Consider the following 23,057-nt stretch of genomic DNA (forward strand, 5'->3'; position numbering starts at 1 on the left):
GGAGATTGCATGTGACTCTGCTTTGTTGGTTCAGTGGATAAATTCTAGGAAGTACTCGGTCTGGAAATTATGGGATTTGTGGGAAGAGCTTATGCTAGCATTGAGAGGCATACAGTTTAAAGTGGATTATGTTTACAGGGAGGCGAATAAAAGTGCAGATTTCTTTGTCAAACAGGGTGAATCTGGTATTTCTCAATCATATAGTTGTCATGATGATCTTCCACAGCAAGTCAGGGGAATGATTCGATTGGATTTGTTCGGATTTATTTCTTTGCGCTTGTAATGTTTTGTGTTTATCTTTCAGAGTTTTGTTTGTTTTCTACTTTATAGTTTTTTAGTTTTTGATTGGTTGCTGGTCATTAGTTTATTGGTTTTGATTATGTTGGTTAAGGTTGTTTTAGGGTCTTGGTGTTTGTTTTTAATGTCCCAAAATCTCAAGTTTGGAACCACGGTATTCCTCCGCCATAAGTAAGGGGTTTTCTAATAAAGTTTAGGAGGTACCGCCCTCTTTTAAAAAAAATGAATTCGGTAATACTAATAATATCCAAATATTCTACTTACACTGGTTTTGAGATGATTCCTAAACTTCTCAAATCAACATTTCGCTTTGGCTATGTTGTAGAGAATCTCCCCAGGATCACCGTGGTAGCTTTTGATCGTCGAATCGGGGAGAGACAGAGCCGAAAACCTAGAAAGAAGGCAGAGAATGCGTTTTCTATAGAAAGAGAGAAATGAGCCTGAAATTTTCGCAGAAAATATGATTTTCGGCTTAATATAGAAAGCTTGTCCACGTGGACTCGTCAACGAACACCTTCTCCTTATCGACGAATTTCAGGTTCTGGAAGCGATCCTCTCGGTAGTTTCTCATCAACGAGGCACGAGTTCTCGTCGATGAGTTGAGAGCCCTGCTCGTCGACGAGCCCTTCTACCCTCATTGACGAGACCCTACTGAAATCCCTTTAAAATTTTCTATTTCTCTCTTTTCTTTTATTATTTAATTACCATAATTCTTTGGATCTCTACATATTTCACCATTGATTTTTACGATAAAACAAGTGTGAAGGTATGCTCTAGCCAATGTCCTAATCATGGTGCTAGACACATGATAGTGTGAGGTTCAAAATAGCATATTAAACATGATTCAAAATTCCTAAAACAGCGTTGTCCACATTATCCATGTAAATCATGACAAGTCGGTTCTTATCAAACTACAACCATACGTGTATAGTTTCGAGTCTATAACAGGAGAGTTCAATTTGGAATGTTGCAAATTTCAATATCTAAGACACTTTTGCACTTAATATACATTTTGTAACCAAGATGACTTTAAATTTCCACCCACAATGAAATTTTTCCATATTTTAAATAAGAGACTTAAGAGTAAAGTGAAATTTTTCTTTTAATTTATTTTATTTACTTTTATCAAAACAAAAATTTATTACTAGTGCTTTTAAAATTATATGAAAAAATAAACTTACAACATTTTATTTAACCATTCATGTCTAAATTATATGTATATAATAAATCATATTTAAATTTATAAATTTCATTTATATTAGTTGAATATGTTTAATAAACATTATCTTTAAAATATATTTGATGCACATACTATATTATAACTTTTCCACCTCCTACACAACATAGATGTATTTAACTTGTAATGTTTTAATCCTAAAACTTATATTATTATGCCTATTAACCATTTCTAAAGTTTCACAACAAATTTCATGCATTATTACTGATTTCCATTGTTTATTTAAAATCAAAATCAGAATTTCTATTGAAATTTTCATACTTGTGGAGCTTCAAAATTTGAGTCAGAAATTAAAATTTAAGACCTTGGTAACCAAATATGCCTGCCCAACAAAGCAGCTCTTGAGAAAAATAATTACTGCTACAAAAAAAATTACATAATCCAAAAAAATTATCAAATGGTGTAGAGATAGATAAACTCAGTCGTCATTTGACCACCATCAGAATAACAATAGCCTACAGAATTTAAATCACATGCCGGCAATTTGCCTACTTAAACTCCGCAATCTCAAACACTCGGGCAGTAGCATCATCTGAAACAGAAACAAGGAAGTCCTGATTCGAAGAGACGGATAGTGACTGGATACACTCGGAGTGCCCACCGAAGGTCCTTACACAATCACCAGAGCGGCTATCCCACAGAAGGATACTTCCATCGATGCATCCTGTAGCAAGGTACCTTGATGAACCTAGCCATGTTAGGCATGTCACTCCATCCTGTGCACAAGGAAGGCTCCTTCTGTTAGACAAACATTTGAAACCAAAGGTAACTGGTAATTAAAGAAAACAAGTAGCCTACAAGCTGCAGCAGCTTTGAAGGTAACAAAATTCAACTAACCTCATGTTTGCATGTGCTGCGCGGTGATGAATGCTGTAGATCCCAGATAATTAGATCATGATCCCTGCTTCCAGTTGCAGCCCAAGGCATGCTGACAAATAATTTTATTCAGCAGGCCGCATGACTCAAAAAGTCATTGTACCATTCTCTTCGTAGTGAAATTATGTTTTTAAGTGTGATACTGTGATTTTAAGTGTGATACTGTGATCTTAAGTCTGCTATTTGATTTATGCCATGAGCAAATTTTTCGTGTCTATTATTGAAAGCAATTTAAAAACTTTCAAATTAAACCAAGGTAAAGGCACCTATAGCAATATAGCCGACAGGCAGAGCTAATGATTAAACTAATTATAGCAAACATGTAGATTTTATTAATTTAAAGGGCAATGGTGGGCAACATGTGATGGAGAGCAACAGTGGGCACAAGAGACTAGGAATAGACACAGCACAGCAGAGACTGCCTTGTTTGATGTGGTGTGCAGGTTCTCTGGAGACGGTCCAACTCCCTCTGCTCTCAACAATTTCACTGTACTACCCATGTCAATTCTGATCTTCTATCAAGTTTGGTTGAATTGCCACTGCACCAACAGTGACAATCATGGATCATGATAGAGATGACAGAGCATTGGTTGGGGTCTGGAAAAAGGGAAGGAGCATGGCTTTGAAGAAAGAGGAAGCAATGAAAGAAATTCCCTTTATGTTGAACAGACCAATCACTACAAAATATCCCAACTCTCTCTCAAAAATTGGGAGACTTTTTTCCCCGGTAATTGAGTACTAGTTTCGCTTTGAGGCATGATACTGCAGTAGGGAGGTAGCTGTTTGGCCATGAAGTGGTGTTGTGAGGTCAGGTGGCCATGGTTTTTGGTTTTCATAAAGCAGTATCCGAGTAAATTTTACAGTGGTTGTGGCACAAGTGGTGATGCGGGACCAATGTTTAACCACCTCAATTCTCAATTCCAGTCTCCATAAAACCACATATATTGCTTATATGGGCCATCTATACGCTTGCAATGCTTGGAAGAAAAGGAAACTAAATTAAAACTTGATAAGCCAAAATATCAATTCCCTAAATAAAAAAAACCTAGGATCTTGAAGATATACCCTAATAAAAATACTGTAAATAAAAAAGGGAAAATAAAATAAGATCCTCCAAATGCCAGCTGCATCAATATCCCTTAGCAACAAAGAACTTGACCTTGAGTTACATGCTCTAACTAGAATACTAAAGTGCATTCAGATCTGATCCTCACTGGAGTTCTGACCAGGCATAGGCTCCATGTCTGAATCTTTATAGGGTCAACTACGACAACATGTGTAGGACTAACAACAATATGTCAATAATAGTGTCCTTTGTGCACACAGTTATAGCAATCCTTTAGGCAACGTTCAACCCTATTAGAATCACGCAGCTTGGTAGGGGCAGGAGATGGCTCGTGCAAAAGAGACGTGTCTTACAAGTATCCTTCCAATACTTGCTCTTTTTCTCTGCATTCCTAGAAAAGGTGTAGGGTTGATCTACATACTAAAGTTATAGGATTGTAGCTCAATGAATAGGCCATAACGAAGTCCGGCAAGTACCTAATGATCCATTGTTTGTTCATATTCATCAAAAGAACATCGGGCAACTAACTTGCGAAACTCCAGCATGTATGCAATAACATATTTATCTTGCTGGGTCAAGGCACACTCATAGTTGATTGGAATGAATTTTTCTTCCATACTGGTTTGGTCGGTCAGATCTGTCCTGGTTTGGCTAAACCAGTTCAGTCGGTCAGATCTCTCTCTCTCTCTCTCTCTCTGGTTTGGTCGGTCAGATCTGTCCTGCTTTGGCTAAACCAGTTCGGTTCCCATCTGGTTGGAATGGTTCAAGCTTACCTAAGTGAAGTGGCTGATCCAGAGATCTTTAGAACTTCTCCTTCGTTTTAAGAGCAGCTCCTTAAGTTATTCTAAGTTGGACCACTTCTGGCTAACCAAAGTGAAGTAGTGGGTCCAGAGCGCTTTATAACTTCTTCATTTTAAGGGCAGTCCCTTAATTTATTCCAAGTTGATGGGGGGGAGGGGGAGGGGGAGGGGAAGGGGGAGGGAGGCTCTCACTCTGCAGATATGGTAGCCTACCGTCTACACAATGAATGATGTTTCTTCACTCCAAGCCTTTGCAGATCTTGAGACGAGAGGAGCTTCCAAAAGTGATGGCATGGATGAATGACAACAGTGGCTTACAAATTAAGGTCAATGAAGTTGCACAATGATCAATCAAAGGCAGTTAAGAACATCAGTAGGTCCAATCCTTTGATCAATCCACAACAAAAGAGTCACATTAGTCAGTGTTGGGTTTGCTGTCTCGGGGGTCAAAGAAGTTTGGCATTGTACCTTCTCTTTGCAGGTTCAAATCTGACGTGGTTGGAGTGATTAGGGTTGTTGAGGGGGAGTTCGGCAGCAACAACAAACCAAGCCTTAAGTAGCTTAAAAACAGTGACTTACAAACTAAAGGTCTTGGGCAATTTCCTCCGAAAATTTGACTGTACTTAAATCCTTAGTCACTATTTCATTCCAAGTTAATTTAGGCCTACAGTCTACACCTACTCCTACTCCTGACTAACGCACTATTTGGCTTACATTGCAGGTGTCCAAGCTATCTCAAGAAGCCCTCAGCTTTTATAGATGCTATGTGTTAGGACTTGACAATGTGACCTCGGTTAAATCAAGAAGAGAGATGTCTTCACTTGTCCTGGCCAAGAATTTTCATACTGGATGTTGTATTATTCGGATGACGACTTGTGTGGTTGTCTAATTGATTGAATATAACAACTAGTTCCACGTATCATTGAGTATGAAGGTCGTTTGTCTTTATTAATTCATTATTGTTGGAACTGATATTTCAAGCCTATGAATGACTTTCAAAAACCTCTCGAGCGTTCATGACAGCCGGATCAAACGTGTAGTAATTGGCTGACTCTGTCGAGGGAGAGCCTCAACGAGTGTTGTGCGGCCCGTTAATTGAGTTTAAATTGGGGGTCCGTTATAGTTGGTATCAAAGCACGGTGTGCGCGAGCCCGGTGTGCGTGAACACTATGAGTTGAAAATTGAGAATTTAAAATTTTGTAAAACAGAACAATGCGGAGGCATGTAAGGCAAGGGATGACTCAAGAGAAAGGCGTGCCGATAGAGTTTGAGGCCGCCAAAGATAAAATTGATTTTGAAAACGGAATTATGGAACTTGAAAAAGCCACTCCATGTATAAGAATCCTTGGTATGGAATAGTTGAAAACATTGAGAATAGGTTGAAATACATTAAGGGCATGATGCCATCTCCCATCTCATTAAGGAGAAAGACAAACAAAGCTTGCGGTATTCGAAAGGAGGATTGAGCAGTTGGAAACTCATCAAGAATGTGATGCCATACATAATCCCAAGGGGTAGTGCCAATAGAGCTTGAGGCCTCCCTACGGAAAGCAGATCGATAGAGCTTGAGGTCTGCCAAAAAGTATTGAGCTGTTGCCTTGAGTAGACTAAAACACATCGAGAGCGTGATGCCATCCATCATCCCAAGGGGTAGTGCCAATAGAGCTTGAAGCCTCCATATGAAAAGCAAACCAATAGAGCTTGAGGTCTGCCAGAGAAAGAGTTATTGGAAGCCTTGAGTAGGCTGAAACATATCAAGAGCGTGATGCCATTCATTGTCCCAAAGGGTAGAGCCAATAGAGCTTGAGGCCTCCCTAAGGGAAACAGACCTATAGAGCTTGAGGTCTGTCAGAGAATACTGAGCTGTCGAAAGCCTGGAATAGGCCGAAACACATCATGGGCGTGATGCCATCCATAATCTTATAGGGCAGGGCCAATAGAGCTTGAGGCCTCCCAACGAGAGTTATGGGGATCATTGCTTATGTAGAAGCGTGCCAAGAATGGAAAAGAATCCATGACAATTTAATGGGTAAGTAAACAAAAGACTTCCAGTAGGACTATAGAGAAATAATAATGGTTCCCGCCAAGCACCCAAGAAAGTAGGCAAAGTGTAATGCTAAGCGCTAAAGGAGTTGGCCGAGTGAACACTACACGTTTTGGTAAGTCAACATGGCAGAAAAAGGGTAATGGTTCACGCCAAGCGCCAGGAAAGTAGGTAGGGTGTCACTCCATGCGCTAAAGGGTTGGCAAGGTGAACGAGGCATGCTTCGGTTAGTATGGCAGGGAAAGGATAATGGTTCACGCCAACTACACAGAAAAGTAGGCAGGGTGACATGCCAAAGAGAGAAAAGGGTAGGCGGCACGTTATGACCAAGTTAATAGAGAGAATTGAAAGCCTCTAATGACTTGAACAATGGTATGATGCGAGATTCGGAAGATTTTCAATGCCCAAAAGACAACCAACTAGAATGGATCAATCGTATATCTTTTCAGCTCTTTACCAATCAATAGTCGTAGTTATCTCACACGATCGATGAGTCGTATCCTTTTTCAAATCCTTACCTGTCAGTTGCCATAGTTATCTCACACAATTGACGAGTTGTATCCTTTTCAGTCCTTTACCAGCCAGTTGTCGTAGTTACCTCGCATAGTGGATGAGTCGGATACCTTTTTCAGTTCTTTACCAACCAATTATTGTAGTTACTTCGCATAGTGGATGAGTCGTATCCCTTTTTAGTTCTTTACAAGTCAGTGGTTGTATTTCTCTCATACTGTGGATGAGTGATATAGAGTAGAGACTAAATATGTAGAGTATAACCTAGTAGACATGTAGTCAATGACGATGGTCATCAACAACAAGAATGGGAAGTCTTCTTACAAATACATCGACGAGGTCGTCGATAGAGTGAGTGGGGGAGAATGTTAGGGCTTGACAATGTGATCTCGGTTAAATGGGGAGGAGAGATGTCTTCACTTGTCGTCACCAGGGATTTTTATACTGGATGTTGAATTACTCGAATGATGGCTTGTGTGGTTGCCTTGTTGATTGAATATAATTACTAGTTCCACATATCATTGAGTATGGAGATTGCTTGTCTTCATGAATTCATTATTGTTGGAACTGATATTTCATGCCTATGAATGGCTTCCGAAAGCCTCTTGAGTGTTCATGACAGCCGGATCGAACATGTAGTTATTGGCTAATTCTGTCGAGGGAGAGCCTCGACGAGTGCCGCACGGCCCATTAATTGAGTTTAAATTGGGGGTCCATGACACTATGCCTAACTTATCGCAAATATGTTCATTCATTTTTGTTATATCGATCATCCACATAAACATTCCCATTTCGGGTGGATATGTTGCTCTTTAGTTGCCCAACATTTTGATCAACATACCATATCTAGTCTTATAGTCATCCCATAAAACTTTTTTTATAATTCCAAGGGTATTCTACAATCACACAACACACTTGAAGCACTTCTCCATTTTATCCTAATCTAACTCTACCTAGTACATCTTTTCCAATTTCCCTGTTAGCCTGCATAATAGATCCAAGTTGGGCTGCACAAGGAAAAAAAATTTTCTAAAACAGTCCTACAGTTGGTTGGAAGTGGTGGGGGGGACAAGAGAGCTTGGTTATAAATGGTGATTGTCGCAGAGGCGGAGGATGCACAGCAACTTAAGTCAAAATTGTGAACCCTACAAGTCTGAGTTAGAACTTGTAGATCCTGTCCAACACTGACAACTGTAGCAATTTGTGTTAAAATCATGAACCCTGTCAAAATAAGGGCCTTTTATAAGCTACTTTGATACCAAGCGAGGTAGGGCCAACGCCCAACAATTTCAATTCTCAATTCCACTCTCCGATAAAAACTAATACATAGGGGGCTTTTATAGGCTCAATGGTTGGAAGCGGAAACAATATTAAAACCTAATTGAGACAACATACCAGTTTCCTAAATATATATAAAAATAACAATAAATAAATAAATAAATAACCTTAAATCCAGCATTTATATTCCCCTAAAAAAAACCAAACAAAAAAGATAAATAAAAATAAAATCCTCTATATGCTGGCTGCATCAGATAGTCATGGTTTGGAGATTGTGCCCAGCAGATGACCACAGAGGTTCCAGCTTTCCTAGGGGAATGCTTTCCTCATCAGGCATTGATTACTCTCTTCCACCAACCCCCTCCTCACAGCAGCTCTCTCCCTCTTTCCTCTTCACACACACACTAAAAAAGGAAAATAATGATGATGATAGGAAGTTGAAGCAGATGTTTTGTGTGGGTCTCACTGGTACAAGATCCATGTTCAGAACAGTGTAGATCTGTGTGGATGCTCTCCACATTGCCAATCCAAGTTCAATCCCCACTTCTTTGACACACACACACACGTGTGTCATGGACCCCCCAAATTAGGCTCAAAAAGGGACCACACGGCACTCGTCGAGAGCTCGCCCCCCTATCACAGTGGTTAATGAAGAAAATCAAGGAGATGAGGGGAAGAAGAAGAGGGCTATGAATTCTCTGTTAATGAGGCCAGGGCATTGCACATGCTATTGTTTTTCAATTAACTTCACGTCAGATACAACCACTAGGAATTCTCTGTGATGAGGTCAGGTGCATCGCACATGCTATTGTTTTTCAATTAACTTCACATGTCATGTATAACCACTATGAATTCCCAGTTATGAGGTCAGGTGCATTGCACACGCTCTTTTTTTCAATTAACTTCACATGTCAGATACAATCACTATGAATTCTCTGTTAATGACGTCAAGTGCATTGCACATGCCCTTGCTTTTCAATTAATTTTGCATGACACTACGTCATATATAATCAGTAATCACTAATATAGGGGTTACATGCACCATTACTATTGCCTTTAAATATTTTAAATTGTTCAAGCCTTCCAGACATTAATTGACATGAAAATTTGTTCCAGGCCAAAATTAAAAACAACGAAGTTTGTGCCTAAAAACAGAATCTACTCTTGTTCTCTTTTCTATCAATTGGGAATGATGTATATACCTACTTCCCTAGCCATTGCCTTTGCTGACCTAAAAACTTCTTTATTTTCCATTTAATTTTAGGATCACCAACAGAACTTTCTGTTTAAACTACAGGGGAGGGGGGTGTTGAATGGAAGAATCAAAGAGACAAATTTCATGAAGTTGTCCTACCTTGGTGCAAGGGCAATACATTCAATTGAATCTGAATGAGCAGACAAAGAACTAACCACCTGTTGACAACAAAATTGAAGTCTATTACAGTGCAGTCCAAAGAAAACACAATATCCACTCAAATTCTTATAATCACTCGTACAAAATGTGAAGAAAACCAAATCTGCAAGCAAATAGGGATAAAAATAATTTGTCTATTACTCTTAGAAGAATATGATTAATGCAATTATACACCGAAGGATCAATGCTGAATTATTTATACCAGCTTGGGAAAACAAAATACAGTAGCTTAAATAAAATGATAAAAAGTGGGATGGGATGATTTTCTCTCTCACATTTATTTTGATTTCTGCAATTGGGAATATTTGTTTTGGCATGATACTTGGTATGAGATTCTCCACTAAAAGTCTAATTTCAAAATTTTTCTTCTTAGCCAAGGATAAGGATGCCTGGGACCACATACCTTTGCAGAGGCCACATCTCAACCTGCTGGCATCTCTATGAAGAAATAGATCATAACGCTTGCAAACTGGGATTGGATCCATCTTCCTGCTGAAAATTCAATAGCCAGCAACAAGTGGGTCTATAAGGTTGAATAAAGGCCTATGGAGTTGTTGAAGGTTGGAAGGCTACGTTTGTTATCAAAGGATGACACAAGGTTATGGAGTAGAAGTCATGAAGATTTAATAAATATGGAAATAAAAAAGTCATCAGTTGTCACCTCCACCATTTTGTCTCAATCTTTTGATGCAAAAGTACTTTTTTCAGTCAAAGATTGATTTGGGCCAGGGCTGACAGAGACAGATTAGTGGGTCAATTTGGAACCAAAACCAGGAACCAAACCTGAGTGGCCCAAAACAACCAGGAATCAGAACCATCCGATAAATATTTAGTTAGAAGCATCCCACCCAATTATAGGTGGCTCAATTATTGTATACATTTTCAAAACCAATGAATAAATGCTTTGATCACAATTTGGTCTTGGTTCTATTCATTTCAGAGATGGAAACATTTAGGACCCAAAACCTGGGAACCTGGGAACGTAGCATGGACAAATTAAAAATCAATCTGATTTTTTTTATTTTTTTGCTTCTTCCTTTGTTAACTCTCCTTCTAAACTTTGTTATAAATTATGAAAATGCTATTTGTTGATTCCAATTTACTGCACCTAGTGAACTATGAGCTGGTACATAATTTCTGAAATTGGTATATTTTCATTCCGGAACACTAAAACCAGCAAACAATATGACATTTTAATTATGCTTTTTATCAGTAAAAGTGATGCATTGTTGCATTATAATTTTTTAGTCATTATTAGTAAACTTCACCAAAGAAATATTTTTTAAGTTAGTAAACATCTCAAAATCCTCTCTTAAATATATATTTACCATTAAATATTTTTTACCCATGTATCTATATAATCATACCCTAACATAGCACGTTATAAAGCATGCAACGTACGAGTCTCCTCCGTATTCCATGAACAAGAGTATATGGAATTCTAGGTAATATTGATTCCTAAAATAGATATTTGATAAACACCTGACTAAAATATATATTGAAGAAAATTCATGCTCCTCATAGTTCCAAGTTGAATTTTATTGCACTTTCTACACCTCTGAAAAATCTTTCATGAGGGAAAACAATTCATGACAATAGAGCTTCTTTGTTTCCAATCAGCAATTCCTATGAAAATGAGCAACTATATATTTAAATATGCACACAAAATAGATAGCTTAAAGCATGACAGAAAATATATACATATAGTACAACAGTTGCAGCCAACAAGCAAATGCAATTGGTACTTCATCCTCCCTAAGGTTTAATGTTGTTTTCAATTGCATCCCTTCTCATTGCTTCACCTTTAATGAAGTGCTCTTATGTTTAAATCATTTATAATGATGGATTTTTTCCATTACACGATGTATTTCCCTAAGGTTTAATGTTGTTTTCAATTGCATCCTTTCTCATTAATTCACCTTTAATAATGTACTCTTATGTTTAAATCATTTATAATGACGGATTTTTCCATTATACGATCTTTTTTACGTAAATTTATTTTTATCAGATTTACAATATAATATTGCTAAGCACTGGATAAATTTTTTTATAGAAAAAGATATTATATCAATACGTAAGGAATTTACAAGGAGGGAGAATAAGATCACGCGAAGAAAATCTGCTTCAACCAAAAGAAAAAACTAAACTAAAACAACAAAAATAAAACCAGCCAGTTCCCCCAATCCCTATTTAAATGCTGAAAACTAGCTTCCCAAGAATTCCAAACCTGACACACCATAAAGAAGCCATATACACACCACTGAGCAATCTTTCCCCACACCAATGACCAATCTAATAACCCCATATATGTGAGATCCTACAGAAAAGCATCGGTTTGAACAAACAAAAGCACCAAATTTGTCAGAAAAATGGGCCTTTATTTAACTTTTTATTAAGTATTTATGAAAGTAATGTGTGTAGAAATAATAACAAAAGTTCCTGATGATGAATAATACTGTAGTTCATTTCTATTAAATGTAGAAACCTACCATATAATGGAAAATTTGACATTTTAAATAATTTAATACATGACAGATTGATTTAGAAACAGGCTAATGGTCATGTAATAACAAACGGTTTAAGGCAAACAACATTAAATTTCAAGGGAGTGTCATGCATTTTTGAAATTTTGGGCATGTGTCAAAATGATACTAGGGATGTTGCAATTTACCAAATATGAAATAGGCTAAGAGTCCATTCTATAAGTTTCTTTAAACAACTGAAATGTTGAGGGGAAATCAGCAAGAAGCAGTCATAACAATGGATATCAAAAGTTGCACATGACTTTTTATCAATAATGCACGTCTCTCTAAGATAAACCACAAAAGAAAACGATCTGCAAGAAGGTTGAAACAAGAACACAATACAATTACCCAACAAGCAAAAAAGTCATATATAGGATGGGAAGAAAAGAAAGAGCATTTCTAACCTTCCCAGTTGTGATATTCACAATGTTGACGGAACCATCCGTTGCACCAGTAAGAGCAAGAGTTGAATCAGAGCTAATTGCTAAGCATGTCAATCCCTCAGCATGATATGGATGACCTAGAGAGTAAAAGCATAAAGCATCAAGAATATCAATGTAAATTAATCTGAAATTTTCTTCTTAAGTACACAGTTTGTTGACAGACAAAATCTTAGGATTATTGTTGACAGACAAAATCCTAGGATTTACCATAGTACCCCCAAATAATATTTCCAAGGAAAGAAAGTATTCAAAGATTATATAGGCGTCAATGAAATTGCAAACAAGACTAAAGTTTGTGGATCTATTCCAAGTAGTGGCACTAATAGAACTAAAAACCATCAATTAAGAAATTTAAAAAGGACAAGTCCAACAAAAGTTTGAAAAATTCAAAAATAAACCAAAAAGGAAAGTCAAAATAACATCACCAAATTCTTCCAATTATACTGAACATGAGTTAATGATAATCCAGTGAAAACCTCCATGATGAGAAGACCACAAATATATAAAGGAAGAAAACCATATCTGAAGAAGCATTCTTCTCTGGCCAATCACACCAAATAACAACAAACATAGCACAACTCCACAACCACATATACACCCAAAAACATTAATGGTTCAAAAGAAATGTCTCCTCAATGCATTCTAGACTTATCCAGCTTTGCAAAGGAATGCTAGATAACAAGCTTCATAAATTCAAGCAACAAAGCAATCAAGGAACATATGAGAATTTGTTTCATTGCACTGTTTGTGGTCTGGCAAATAATACAAATACAGGATGATAAGTCCTTATTAGGCCTCCTCAACAGCAAACATTAATTAATGTCAATTCTATTGAAAACCACACGCCATGCAAAAGACTCAAACTTGACCGGAACCTTAGCCCTTCAAAACAAAGTTTCATGAAGAAAGGTTGAACATTCAGAATCTGAGAGAGGCAAATTCAATAGGACTGCCAAGAGAAAACAGGAAAAACTGTCCAAACTCTCGCCATTAAGAGAAGAAGAGAACCAACACTAATCAAGAATAGTGCTCAAAGGTCTATACTCCCCCACCTATCTATCATTGAGATTAAGTAATAATAAATAAATAATTAAATAAAATTGAAAATACCTAGAAATGGAGAACTCATTCCACGTGCAAAAAATTGACCTAGTAACATCATTGCAATTAGGCAATAATAATTTGGAAGAGCATCACATAACAAAGTATCTCCTTGCCACAAATCTTCCCAAAACAAATTTTAGAACCATTTCTAAGGTATAACAAGTCAAGGGAAGAAAAAAGGGATGAAAAGATCTATGAGATGAATTTCCAGACTTGCATGAATAAGTTGGACAATTGACCATATATTCTCCCTTAAGCTAAAGAGTGTTTGCCCCCATAACCAATTCCCCATCGATTCTATCTCTTTCACCCATAATCAATATCAGATATTTAGAATCTCCTTTACTTGTAGAAGTACATCGTGGGTTTATTGATTATGTTGAGGCCAGAGTCCTACTCATGGCAACATGGTCAAATTAGGCGAAGTTGTAGTTAATCTATAGGAGAACCAAGTACTCAACACACCCTAAAACTTTTTATACCAGATGAGTTATCCCAGGGGGTGTCTTCGCAAACTTTAATTTATATTATTTGTTATTTAATATTTCATTTTAACTTATTTAATTTTTTAGTTTATGTAATTTAATATTATATAACATTACACTGCGACTTTGCTTAGAGAATCTGGAATAAATTATTTGGTATGTTGGGAGAAAATTGGGTATGCTTGGCTTGGTGGAGAGACTGTTGGCTATTTCTTTTGGGGGTTTAGAAGAAGGAAGGATAGGGCCGTACTTTGGAAATACAGTATTTTTGCAGTGTTGTGGGGATTATGGTTGGAAACTAAGCACAAACTTTTTCCTGGGAAAAATTGAATGGGAAAAATTGAATTGGCAGCTGATTTGGGAGAAGATTCAATACTTGGTCTCTTAATGATGTGTTGGTTTTGGATGCTTTATGGGAGTTAGCTATCCGGAAGTTCAGCGAGAATAGAGGAATCTCTTGTTTTAGATTTTCCTGGTCTTAATTTGTTTTTTCTTTTTCTTAGTTTCTTTCTACGGTTTGTTCCAGGATTTTGATGGGAGATGTCTTATTCTCCTCTTTGTAAATTCTTCTCCTAATAATGAAATCTCTTCTTTTGTTATCAAATTAATTTAATAAATATCTAGTGATTTTTTAATGGGTCATTATCAATATGACAATCTCCGATTAGTCAATTATGTGGTCTGTATGAGTACCACAAAAATGGCAAAATAAAGTCAACCAACATTGTATGGTTCAAAATAATGATTTAAACAAAAGGGACTTATACGTAAAAGTCCAATTAATTCATCACAAAAACAAATTGACTATGAAGATAACTCCTTATCAAATAAAAAAGATAATTTTTTAGGATAGGCTGCTATCCCATCTAGGGGTTCCTTTGGGGGGCAACCCTAGATCTATCAATTCAGTCGACCGAGTGGCTCTTGACTTTTTGAAATTCCAAATCCACTTGGCTCAAGCGATCGAACACACAGTTCGGGCGACCGAAGCCTGCGCTATAATTATTGCAACGGCCATAAAACAGCTAAGATTCTCATTTATTAAGCAATTAAATACACCCAACGGCTAGAATTCAAATTTTCATATAAATACCTAGCCTCTAAACGTGTTTAGCACGGAGATTAACGCAGATTATTGCTGAGATCATTTTTTAGTTTATTATTCAAAGCATATTTCTTTCAAAAACCCAGAAAACCTTAGTTACTCCATTGAGCTTCGTTCATATTCGACTGGGAGTGTATTAGCGAGTTATTTGTAAGTATACTCATCTGCTCCATTCAGAGAGTGTTCTTTGTACAATCTTTACTTCGATCTTTAATTGCATTTCAACAATTCTGAAGTGAATCATTGTCAAGCGAAAGGGCTTTTTGCTCAAGGATTTGTAAAGGCATATTTGTAAAGGCATCTCGGCCTACTAAAGAAGAGAGGCATCTCCGCCTACTAAAGGAGAGAGGTTTCTCCACCTACTGAAGGAGCGTATAGTGGAATCCTCAAGCGGGTTGCTTGAGGCAAGGACGTAGGCACGAATCGCAGAATCCTGTAAAATATGGTTTCATTCTCTCTTCCTTTTAACTCTTTTAAATTTGAGCATATTTACATTCATATATATCAGTTGTGAATATTGTTATCATTTCCATAGTTAGATCACTTGCTTGAAATCATAGAAAAATTGTTTAAGTACTTGCATAAATTTTTTAAATATTCAATACACTCTACCGATGTGGAAACTTTTCATGGGTCCCACTACTAGGCCCATGGGGAAGAATTTGCCTACACTCCTCTTATGTTCAGAAGGCAAGTCCGTTCTTGTCAGTTCATACCTATATCTCGCAGGTTAAGCAATTCCGAATTCGCCTACAAACAATAAAGGGTCCACAAACAGATAAGAGGATTCGTGACTACATGGGAGACCATCCATATAACAGATTCACGCAAACGTTTGACCGAAGTCCATGGAGGTTACTACAATTGGGTCGTCAATTGGATTAATCCTCAAGTTACAGGAATCCCAAACCTGCTAAAAGCACCCACGGATCAAGCCCGAGTTGAAGAGAGAATCATGGAAGTAGAACTCACTACTAGAATAATGAATGATAGAGAATGCCTAATAATCCTCCGATGTCAGAAAAACGCGAAGCGGAAAAAAGATAAATGCATACAAGCTGAAGAAGAAATAAAAGCCTTAAGGAGGAAGCTTCAAGTCAAGGCCCAGATCAAAAAAACCTTGTGGAAAGCTATGACAATCAAAGAAGGCACTAGTGCAATAATGAACAAGAGGTGTAGGGAATATTGATGTAACTAAAGCAAAATATGATGAAATCAGTCGTGTAACCACTTTTGCAGTAATAAAGGCTGTCTTAATAATTTTGACAATGTGGACGAACGTTTAATGTTACAGCCCATAACTATTCACACATTACACATTCATGCATTACGCATTCACACATTCATATATGCATTCTCATAAAGGAAGGTTTTTGCTTTCAGAAGGAGAAAAAAGTAAAGAAGTAGTTTAGCAAACAGGGATCAATATTGAGACCACTGCACATCCTTATAACACCCAACGAAAGGCCAAAATAATGAGTGAGCATCTGGAAAATCGTGTCATGGCCCTGGTACAGGGCCAAGAGGAAATGGGTCACAATGTTAAAGACATCCAAACCCAAATGAGTAAAATTATGGAACTGCTAATGGTCGCCAACAAGGGAAAGGCCGCACAGATCCCGGATTCGGAAACAGAGTCAAATCCTATCCACGCCCCGAGATTCACTCCAATTCATGGGCAGACTTCGGTCCTTCCTCCTTGCCTAGCAGACAACTCAGGACCAAGCTCACAACCATTCATCCCGATTATGCAAGCTCAAGGGTTCCCAACTGTGGGGACATTCCTAGTAATGTTCTTGGATCTGGGGATGAACAAAAAAAACACTTCTCAAGCAGAGACAGAACGGAGGTGTGAGGCAATAGAAGAGCGCTAACAAGCCATGGAATGAACTAACCTATTTAGATTAGTCGATGCTGTTAATCTCTGTCTAGTCCCGAGGGTGACCCTGCCACCCAAATTTAAAGTTCCGGAGTTTGAAAAGTTCGATGGGACCAAATGCCCACTGACTCACCTCCGCCTATACTGCCAAAATATGGCGACTTATTCAAACAATGACAAACTATTAATACACTGCTTTCAAGACAGCTTAACTGTGGCAGCGGTTACATGGTATATTCAGTTGGACAGGGCCAAAGTCCGCACCTGGAAAGACTTGGCTCGGGCATTTATGGCCCAATACCGTCACTTCATGGAGATGGCACCCGATAGGATAACATTGCAGAAAATGGCGAAAAAGGCCACTGAGACTTTCAAGGAATATGCCTACAGGTGGAGGGAGGCCGCAATTCAAGTGCATCCTCTAGTAGAAGATAGGGAGGCCATTTCTTTGTTCGTGAACACCCTAAAGGACCCCTATTTTGGCCCTCTTCCAGGCAGTAACCCAAAAAGTTTCATAGACGTGGTATCCACTGGAGAAAGGATAGAAAGTGTCATTAAAACAGGCAAAGCAAATAGCATAAGTTCAGACTCTGGCTTGACCAAAAAGTGGGTCAATAAGAAAAAAGAAGAAGAAACCCAGATGATTCAAGGGCGTTCTTACCAAGAAGGTAGGAATCAATGGGCAAATAGAAATTTTTCTTACAAACCGGCAATTAATCGCTGATCCCTATGTCATATTTAGAATTATTCCCTCAGTTAATCGAGAGACAACTAATCTCAACCATCCCTAGTATAGGAAAACCACTTGGTCAGTCACAGATTTTTTCGCCTATCTATCTAACAGAGAGTCAGCACTTTTTCTTAGCAGTGCCAACACTAACAAACACGTAAGTCAAAAACTACTTGGGATGTTGTTATGATTATCATATTCATCCAGTATGGCATACCACCTGTGAACGATGAGATTAGGCGATTTTTTATCTTCCTTGTACAGCATCGTGACTATCTCTAGCTTCTACAGCAACTAATGGAGACTGCTTTATTTTCAGTTAACAATCTTTGGCAGTTGTCCTCAAGCTTTGTTTTCAGTGTTTGGAATACTCACTACAAACATTGAGCAAAATAACAGGACAAAAATAACCAGAATTTTGACTGCATACCTCCGATAACATGGATACTCTCACCAGTTACTGGGTTCCATATTCTCAGAGTCGCATCTTCAGAGCCGGTACAGATAGTCTTGCCTTTAACAAGCAGGAAATTGAGAGGAAAAAAAAATGAGAAAATGGAAACAACCGCATTACATAGTAAGAAGAATGCTTTTAAAACTTGAGAACCCAATTGAAAAGTAGCTCAGTACCATCAGGCGTAAAATCACCACAGGTCAGGAGTCCTCCATGACCTGAAAATATATTAAGAAGGACACCTTTGTCAGCATTCCACATCGAAGCTGTGTAATCATTTGAACCCGCCAAAACTAAGTGGCCTCTTGGGTGCCACCTGACCCACTGTGAATCCACATGGCTGATCAGTCTCCACAAGAAAAATGGTTTAAAAAATACCAGTAACAATACACAATCAGAAACAGCACATATTTCACCTCGAAGCCAACACTAAAGTCAACAGCAGGATCTTTTTCTTCTTTTTTCTGGGTGGCAGCAGGATCTCCTAATAGGAATTTGGCATTTCCTGATGTATCCCATATTCCAACAATACCATCAAGACCTCCAGATGCCAGCAACTGTCCATCAGTACTGAATGCTAAACTTGAAATAGAATCAATATGACCTGCAATGAAATTCTACATGGCTCAGCTCAAGAGAAAATAATGGAGATAAAATCCAAAAAAATTTTATGCCTACAACTTTATGGTGGTATTGGTGATGGGGGTGGTGGAGAGAGGGAGAGAGATAGAAACGAAATGAACGTGGCATCAGTGCAAGGAGTTATGAACAAGGAACTTAAGTATTCTAGCTACAGCATAATGCACATACTTCCAAGCTCAGCAGCCCAATCGCCCTGACCAATTCTCCAAAGAAACCCTCTATTATCTCCACCCCCGGTGGCCACCAACGTAGCATCTGTTGGGCTGCAGGCGACTGAATAAACCTGGTCTGCAAACAAAAGCAAGACAAAAATTCACTTCCAATCAGAAGCTACTCTAAAGATTACTAAAATTACGGTTACACGACAGATGCCATTAATTGAATTTCACGAAAAAACGAACTAATAACATGCACAAAATACCAATTTCATGGAAAATAAATGTATGTATACCATCTTTCAGTAATAATTTGAAGAACACCCACCGGTATGGCCAGTGAATATGTGCACTGAATCGTCAGGTTCCTCTGATAGCACCAGTAAAACAAATAAAAAAAAAATTATAATCACGGATTTAAATTTAAGAAAACTAATCAATTTCAACTATTTAAAAAAAAAAAAAAGATTTAATAGTAATTGGAATCACAGTGATCATACCATAGGAGCTAGCTTCGTCGTTGTCTTCGTCTTCAACATCGGGAAGGTCTGCATAAAGGGATTAGAAGAAGACATTAAACGAGCAAAAGAGAATCAAATTCAGATCCATGCATAGATAAAATCCTCTTTTTTTTTCTCGGTCCGGATGTATACACTCGTACACACAGGTATATGATGCAGCGGATACATCACCAGTACCTTCATCGTCAAGGATAATTTCATCGACTATGTCAGACTCATCGAGGTAAACATCTCCTCCGCCGGCACTGGCCCTCTTCATCGCTTTTGTTTGGTTCAGCTGCACCTCCTATTCTGTGGCAGCGTTTGTGCTTCTGATAAACCCTAAGCCCCGTTCTTCCTTGACTTCGTAATACAGGATTGGCACAATTTAATTTCAAGTCCTAATATTCTCTTTTTCTCTTTTCTCTTTTCTCTTTTCTCTTTTCTCTTTTCTTCGTCAGTTTGAACTTCTGACTTTGTCACGTCTCATAAGAAGTCTAGGTCTTAGTGTTGTGAATACTAGCTTATCCAATATTCTAATATGTTTAGCTCTTAAGAAATTTCTTATGCAGTATATACTTTATAGATTTTGCCATAAAAATAGTTTATTTTAGTTAGAACAATAATAATTTTTTCATACCCTTTATGTTACACTTTTTTATCGTAAATTGTTATATTCATATTAAAGCAAGATTCAAGATTATGATTACCATGGTTTGAACCAATTATATATCAATTTTCACTTATTATACAAATTGCATTATCATATGAACAAGTAATCCAATGCTTGAACTCATTTAAAACAAGTAAATGAGTTTATTTCAGTGCAATTAATAAAAACAAAATTACTCAAAGCCTATTCAATAGCAGTCGATGAAAATTAACTAATTTTCTTTATTTAATTTATAATTTTAGATAAATTTAAAAAACATTAATATGTGAGCCCAAATGGTAGTATAAATCTATGAGCTTGAATGGTAGGCAAAGGAGTGCTCTTTGGTCAAAGCTTCAAGGGATTGATAGAAGTTTAGATGAGCCTAGAAGTTTAGATGAGCCTTGAGCGCTCAATCAGATAAACAATAACTCTTGGAAGAACAAAAGTACAAGAACGTATAAAAGGCCAACATTTCCAAGTCTATTATTTGAAGATGAATCAATAAAAAATGATAAAAACTTTAGTGGAACTTCTTTACATGAGTAAAATCTTGATGGTTTTACTGATTATCAAGTTATTAAGTTAATTCAACAGATGACTCTAGCAGCTACTGCCTATAAACTTAATAATGAAAGAGTGCAAAAACCTACAGTTATAAGATTATTAGTTCAAGGATTTAATGGATCATTGAGAAATTGGTGGGTAATTATCTCGCTCAAGAAGAAAAAATGGGAATTTATGATGCAATAAAATTAAAGAAGAAAATGGGCAACAAACTCAAGATAGCGATGTTGTTTCAGCATTACTATGGACAGTATTAAAAGTCTTCCCGGCAACGGAACCAATATTCCCTTTTCATTTAGTTGAAATGGATAAATCATAGTAAAAAATGGTGTTCCTAGTATGATTTATTGTTGCATATTTTTGACAAGTATAAAAATTGTCTTTAAACATATTTCTTTATTGCAAAATGAACATTTGAAATTTTGTAGCTTATGCTTAGTTTTGCATCATTTGCACCATATAATTGAGTATTTGTTTTTTGATAATATTGAGTTAGTATTAACCCTTATTGAACACAATTCATATCAACACCTGTGTCTAATAAAGCGTGAGCTACTAATACAAATGTCTTATTAATAACAATTTTTACTTCTGTGTACCATTTATGTATATTTACTTTTGACAAATAACCAAGGAAATTTTTTTTTTCATAATCTGGTTGAATGTAAAAATCTTCATCTTCAACTTCTGATCCTATTAACTCTACTTTTGCTTTTTTCGGACAAGAGATTATGTTTGAATTCATTGATAAGATGAAAGAGAAATAAGTTAATACATCGAAAGATTTAGCAATCAAAAGGATAAATTTAATAAAACAAAAAAGAAAACATATTAAACAATTATCAAGAGAAATATATCATAAAAAAATTGAAAAAAGAATTCAAACTCCAAAAATCAAAAGTAAAATTGACCAATTTAGGGAAAATTTAGAAAAAGAAGTTTGTTCAAAAGGGATTGATAGAAGTTTAGATGAGCCTTGAGCACTAACAAGGATTTTTTATCCAATTAAATTATGAGATGAGGAGATGGATTGATTAGCTAATACATTAGCTAGTTGCAGTATACTTCATAATTCCATTAGTTTGTTGGATTTGGTGAATGTTCGTTCCGTTGAACTTATTCTCACTTGGTTTAGAGAAATACTCTAGTTAGGATCAAGTTCTTTGTAATATCAACATAAGACAACTATTACCAAAAGCTTTTGTCCATCATTTACCCAAAAATACATGTTGGATCAATGTCGTTTGTGTAGAACATTTTTTGGACCCCAATTCTCTTTGTCCCTTAATAAAGTATTTCAGTTACAAGATTTATGGCCTTCTCACAAGAAGTTTAAGAAGTGTGTGGCTTAGGGGTATGAAGTAAACATAATGATAGCTTCTAAAAGCTCTGTAGAGGGAGGGAGAGAGAGAGCATGAGATGATTCTAGAATCCTAAAATCTTAGGTTATAAAGGGTGCGATGAACCCTATTATCCTTCTATATACCATATCTTTCTAATTTGTAGCATCACCTCGTGAAGGATTTGGATAAGGTTTTGTGATCAACGGTGAATATAATATTTTTTATCAATGAAGCAAGCATAGGGGTGGCAAAACGGATCAAAACCCGGTGGGTTACTTGTGATCCGTTTGTGTTTAAATCGAATTTAAATTTAATATAAATTAATCCGTTTATGGACATGTCAATTCGAATCCAACCCGTTTATTAAATATGTGAGTCGATCATCCACTGTTAGCCGTATATCTACCTATATATACACTAACACACTGACAATAACCCTAATTTGAGACACTGAGTAATTTCTATCCGCAGGCGCAGGGGAGGTCATCGTGAATCACTGAATCTGGTGTGAATCATCGATCGGCAGGGGTGGTCATCATGAATCTGGCGTGGATCATCTCGACTGCGCAGGCGGCGGGCATTGTCGTGGACTCGCGGCTGCCAACGAGCTCGCAGGCGGCGATGCAGAGGACGGGGCGCACGCGCTTGCTGCCGACAAGGATAGAGTAGCGCATGGATTCGTGGATCTTAATGGGATCTCCGAGCGAAACAGTGGCATCCAACGCTTGATTCACCGAATTAGCCTTATGAACCATGTAAACCTTGAAACTAAAAGGTGAAGAGTCTACCTGAGGCTTTTCCTCTTTTGGGGTGTCTCCTTTCACAGTTTCACTGCATCTTCTTTCGTTATAACTTATAACCGCTGAGACCGATCAGACGATTCAGACCATGACACAAGAAGAAGAAGAGAAGGGTCGTTTTGTTCTTAGAGACAGGAGCGAAATGGGATTG

At 37.3% G+C, this 23,057-nt stretch overlaps 1 protein-coding gene across 1 annotated transcript; it reads right to left on the minus strand.

Annotated features, from left to right (window-relative positions):
* Positions 1-1,875: 1,875 nt before the first annotated feature.
* On the minus strand, positions 1,876-20,072 carry LOC131163895 (uncharacterized). The gene is made up of 11 exons (XM_058120714.1): positions 19,743-20,072; positions 19,545-19,592; positions 19,373-19,414; positions 19,058-19,177; positions 18,664-18,851; positions 18,424-18,571; positions 18,224-18,307; positions 12,452-12,567; positions 9,463-9,521; positions 2,372-2,462; positions 1,876-2,250 (listed from the first exon to the last, which is right to left on the minus strand). Exons 1-11 carry the CDS (start codon positions 19,822-19,824, stop codon positions 2,023-2,025), a joined length of 1,206 nt encoding a protein of 401 aa, XP_057976697.1. The 5' UTR covers positions 19,825-20,072; the 3' UTR covers positions 1,876-2,022.
* Positions 20,073-23,057: the final 2,985 nt, after the last annotated feature.

This window comes from Malania oleifera, chromosome 9 (assembly GCF_029873635.1).
Source record: "Malania oleifera isolate guangnan ecotype guangnan chromosome 9, ASM2987363v1, whole genome shotgun sequence".
In the NCBI taxonomy this organism is placed as follows: Eukaryota; Viridiplantae; Streptophyta; class Magnoliopsida; order Santalales; family Ximeniaceae; genus Malania; species Malania oleifera.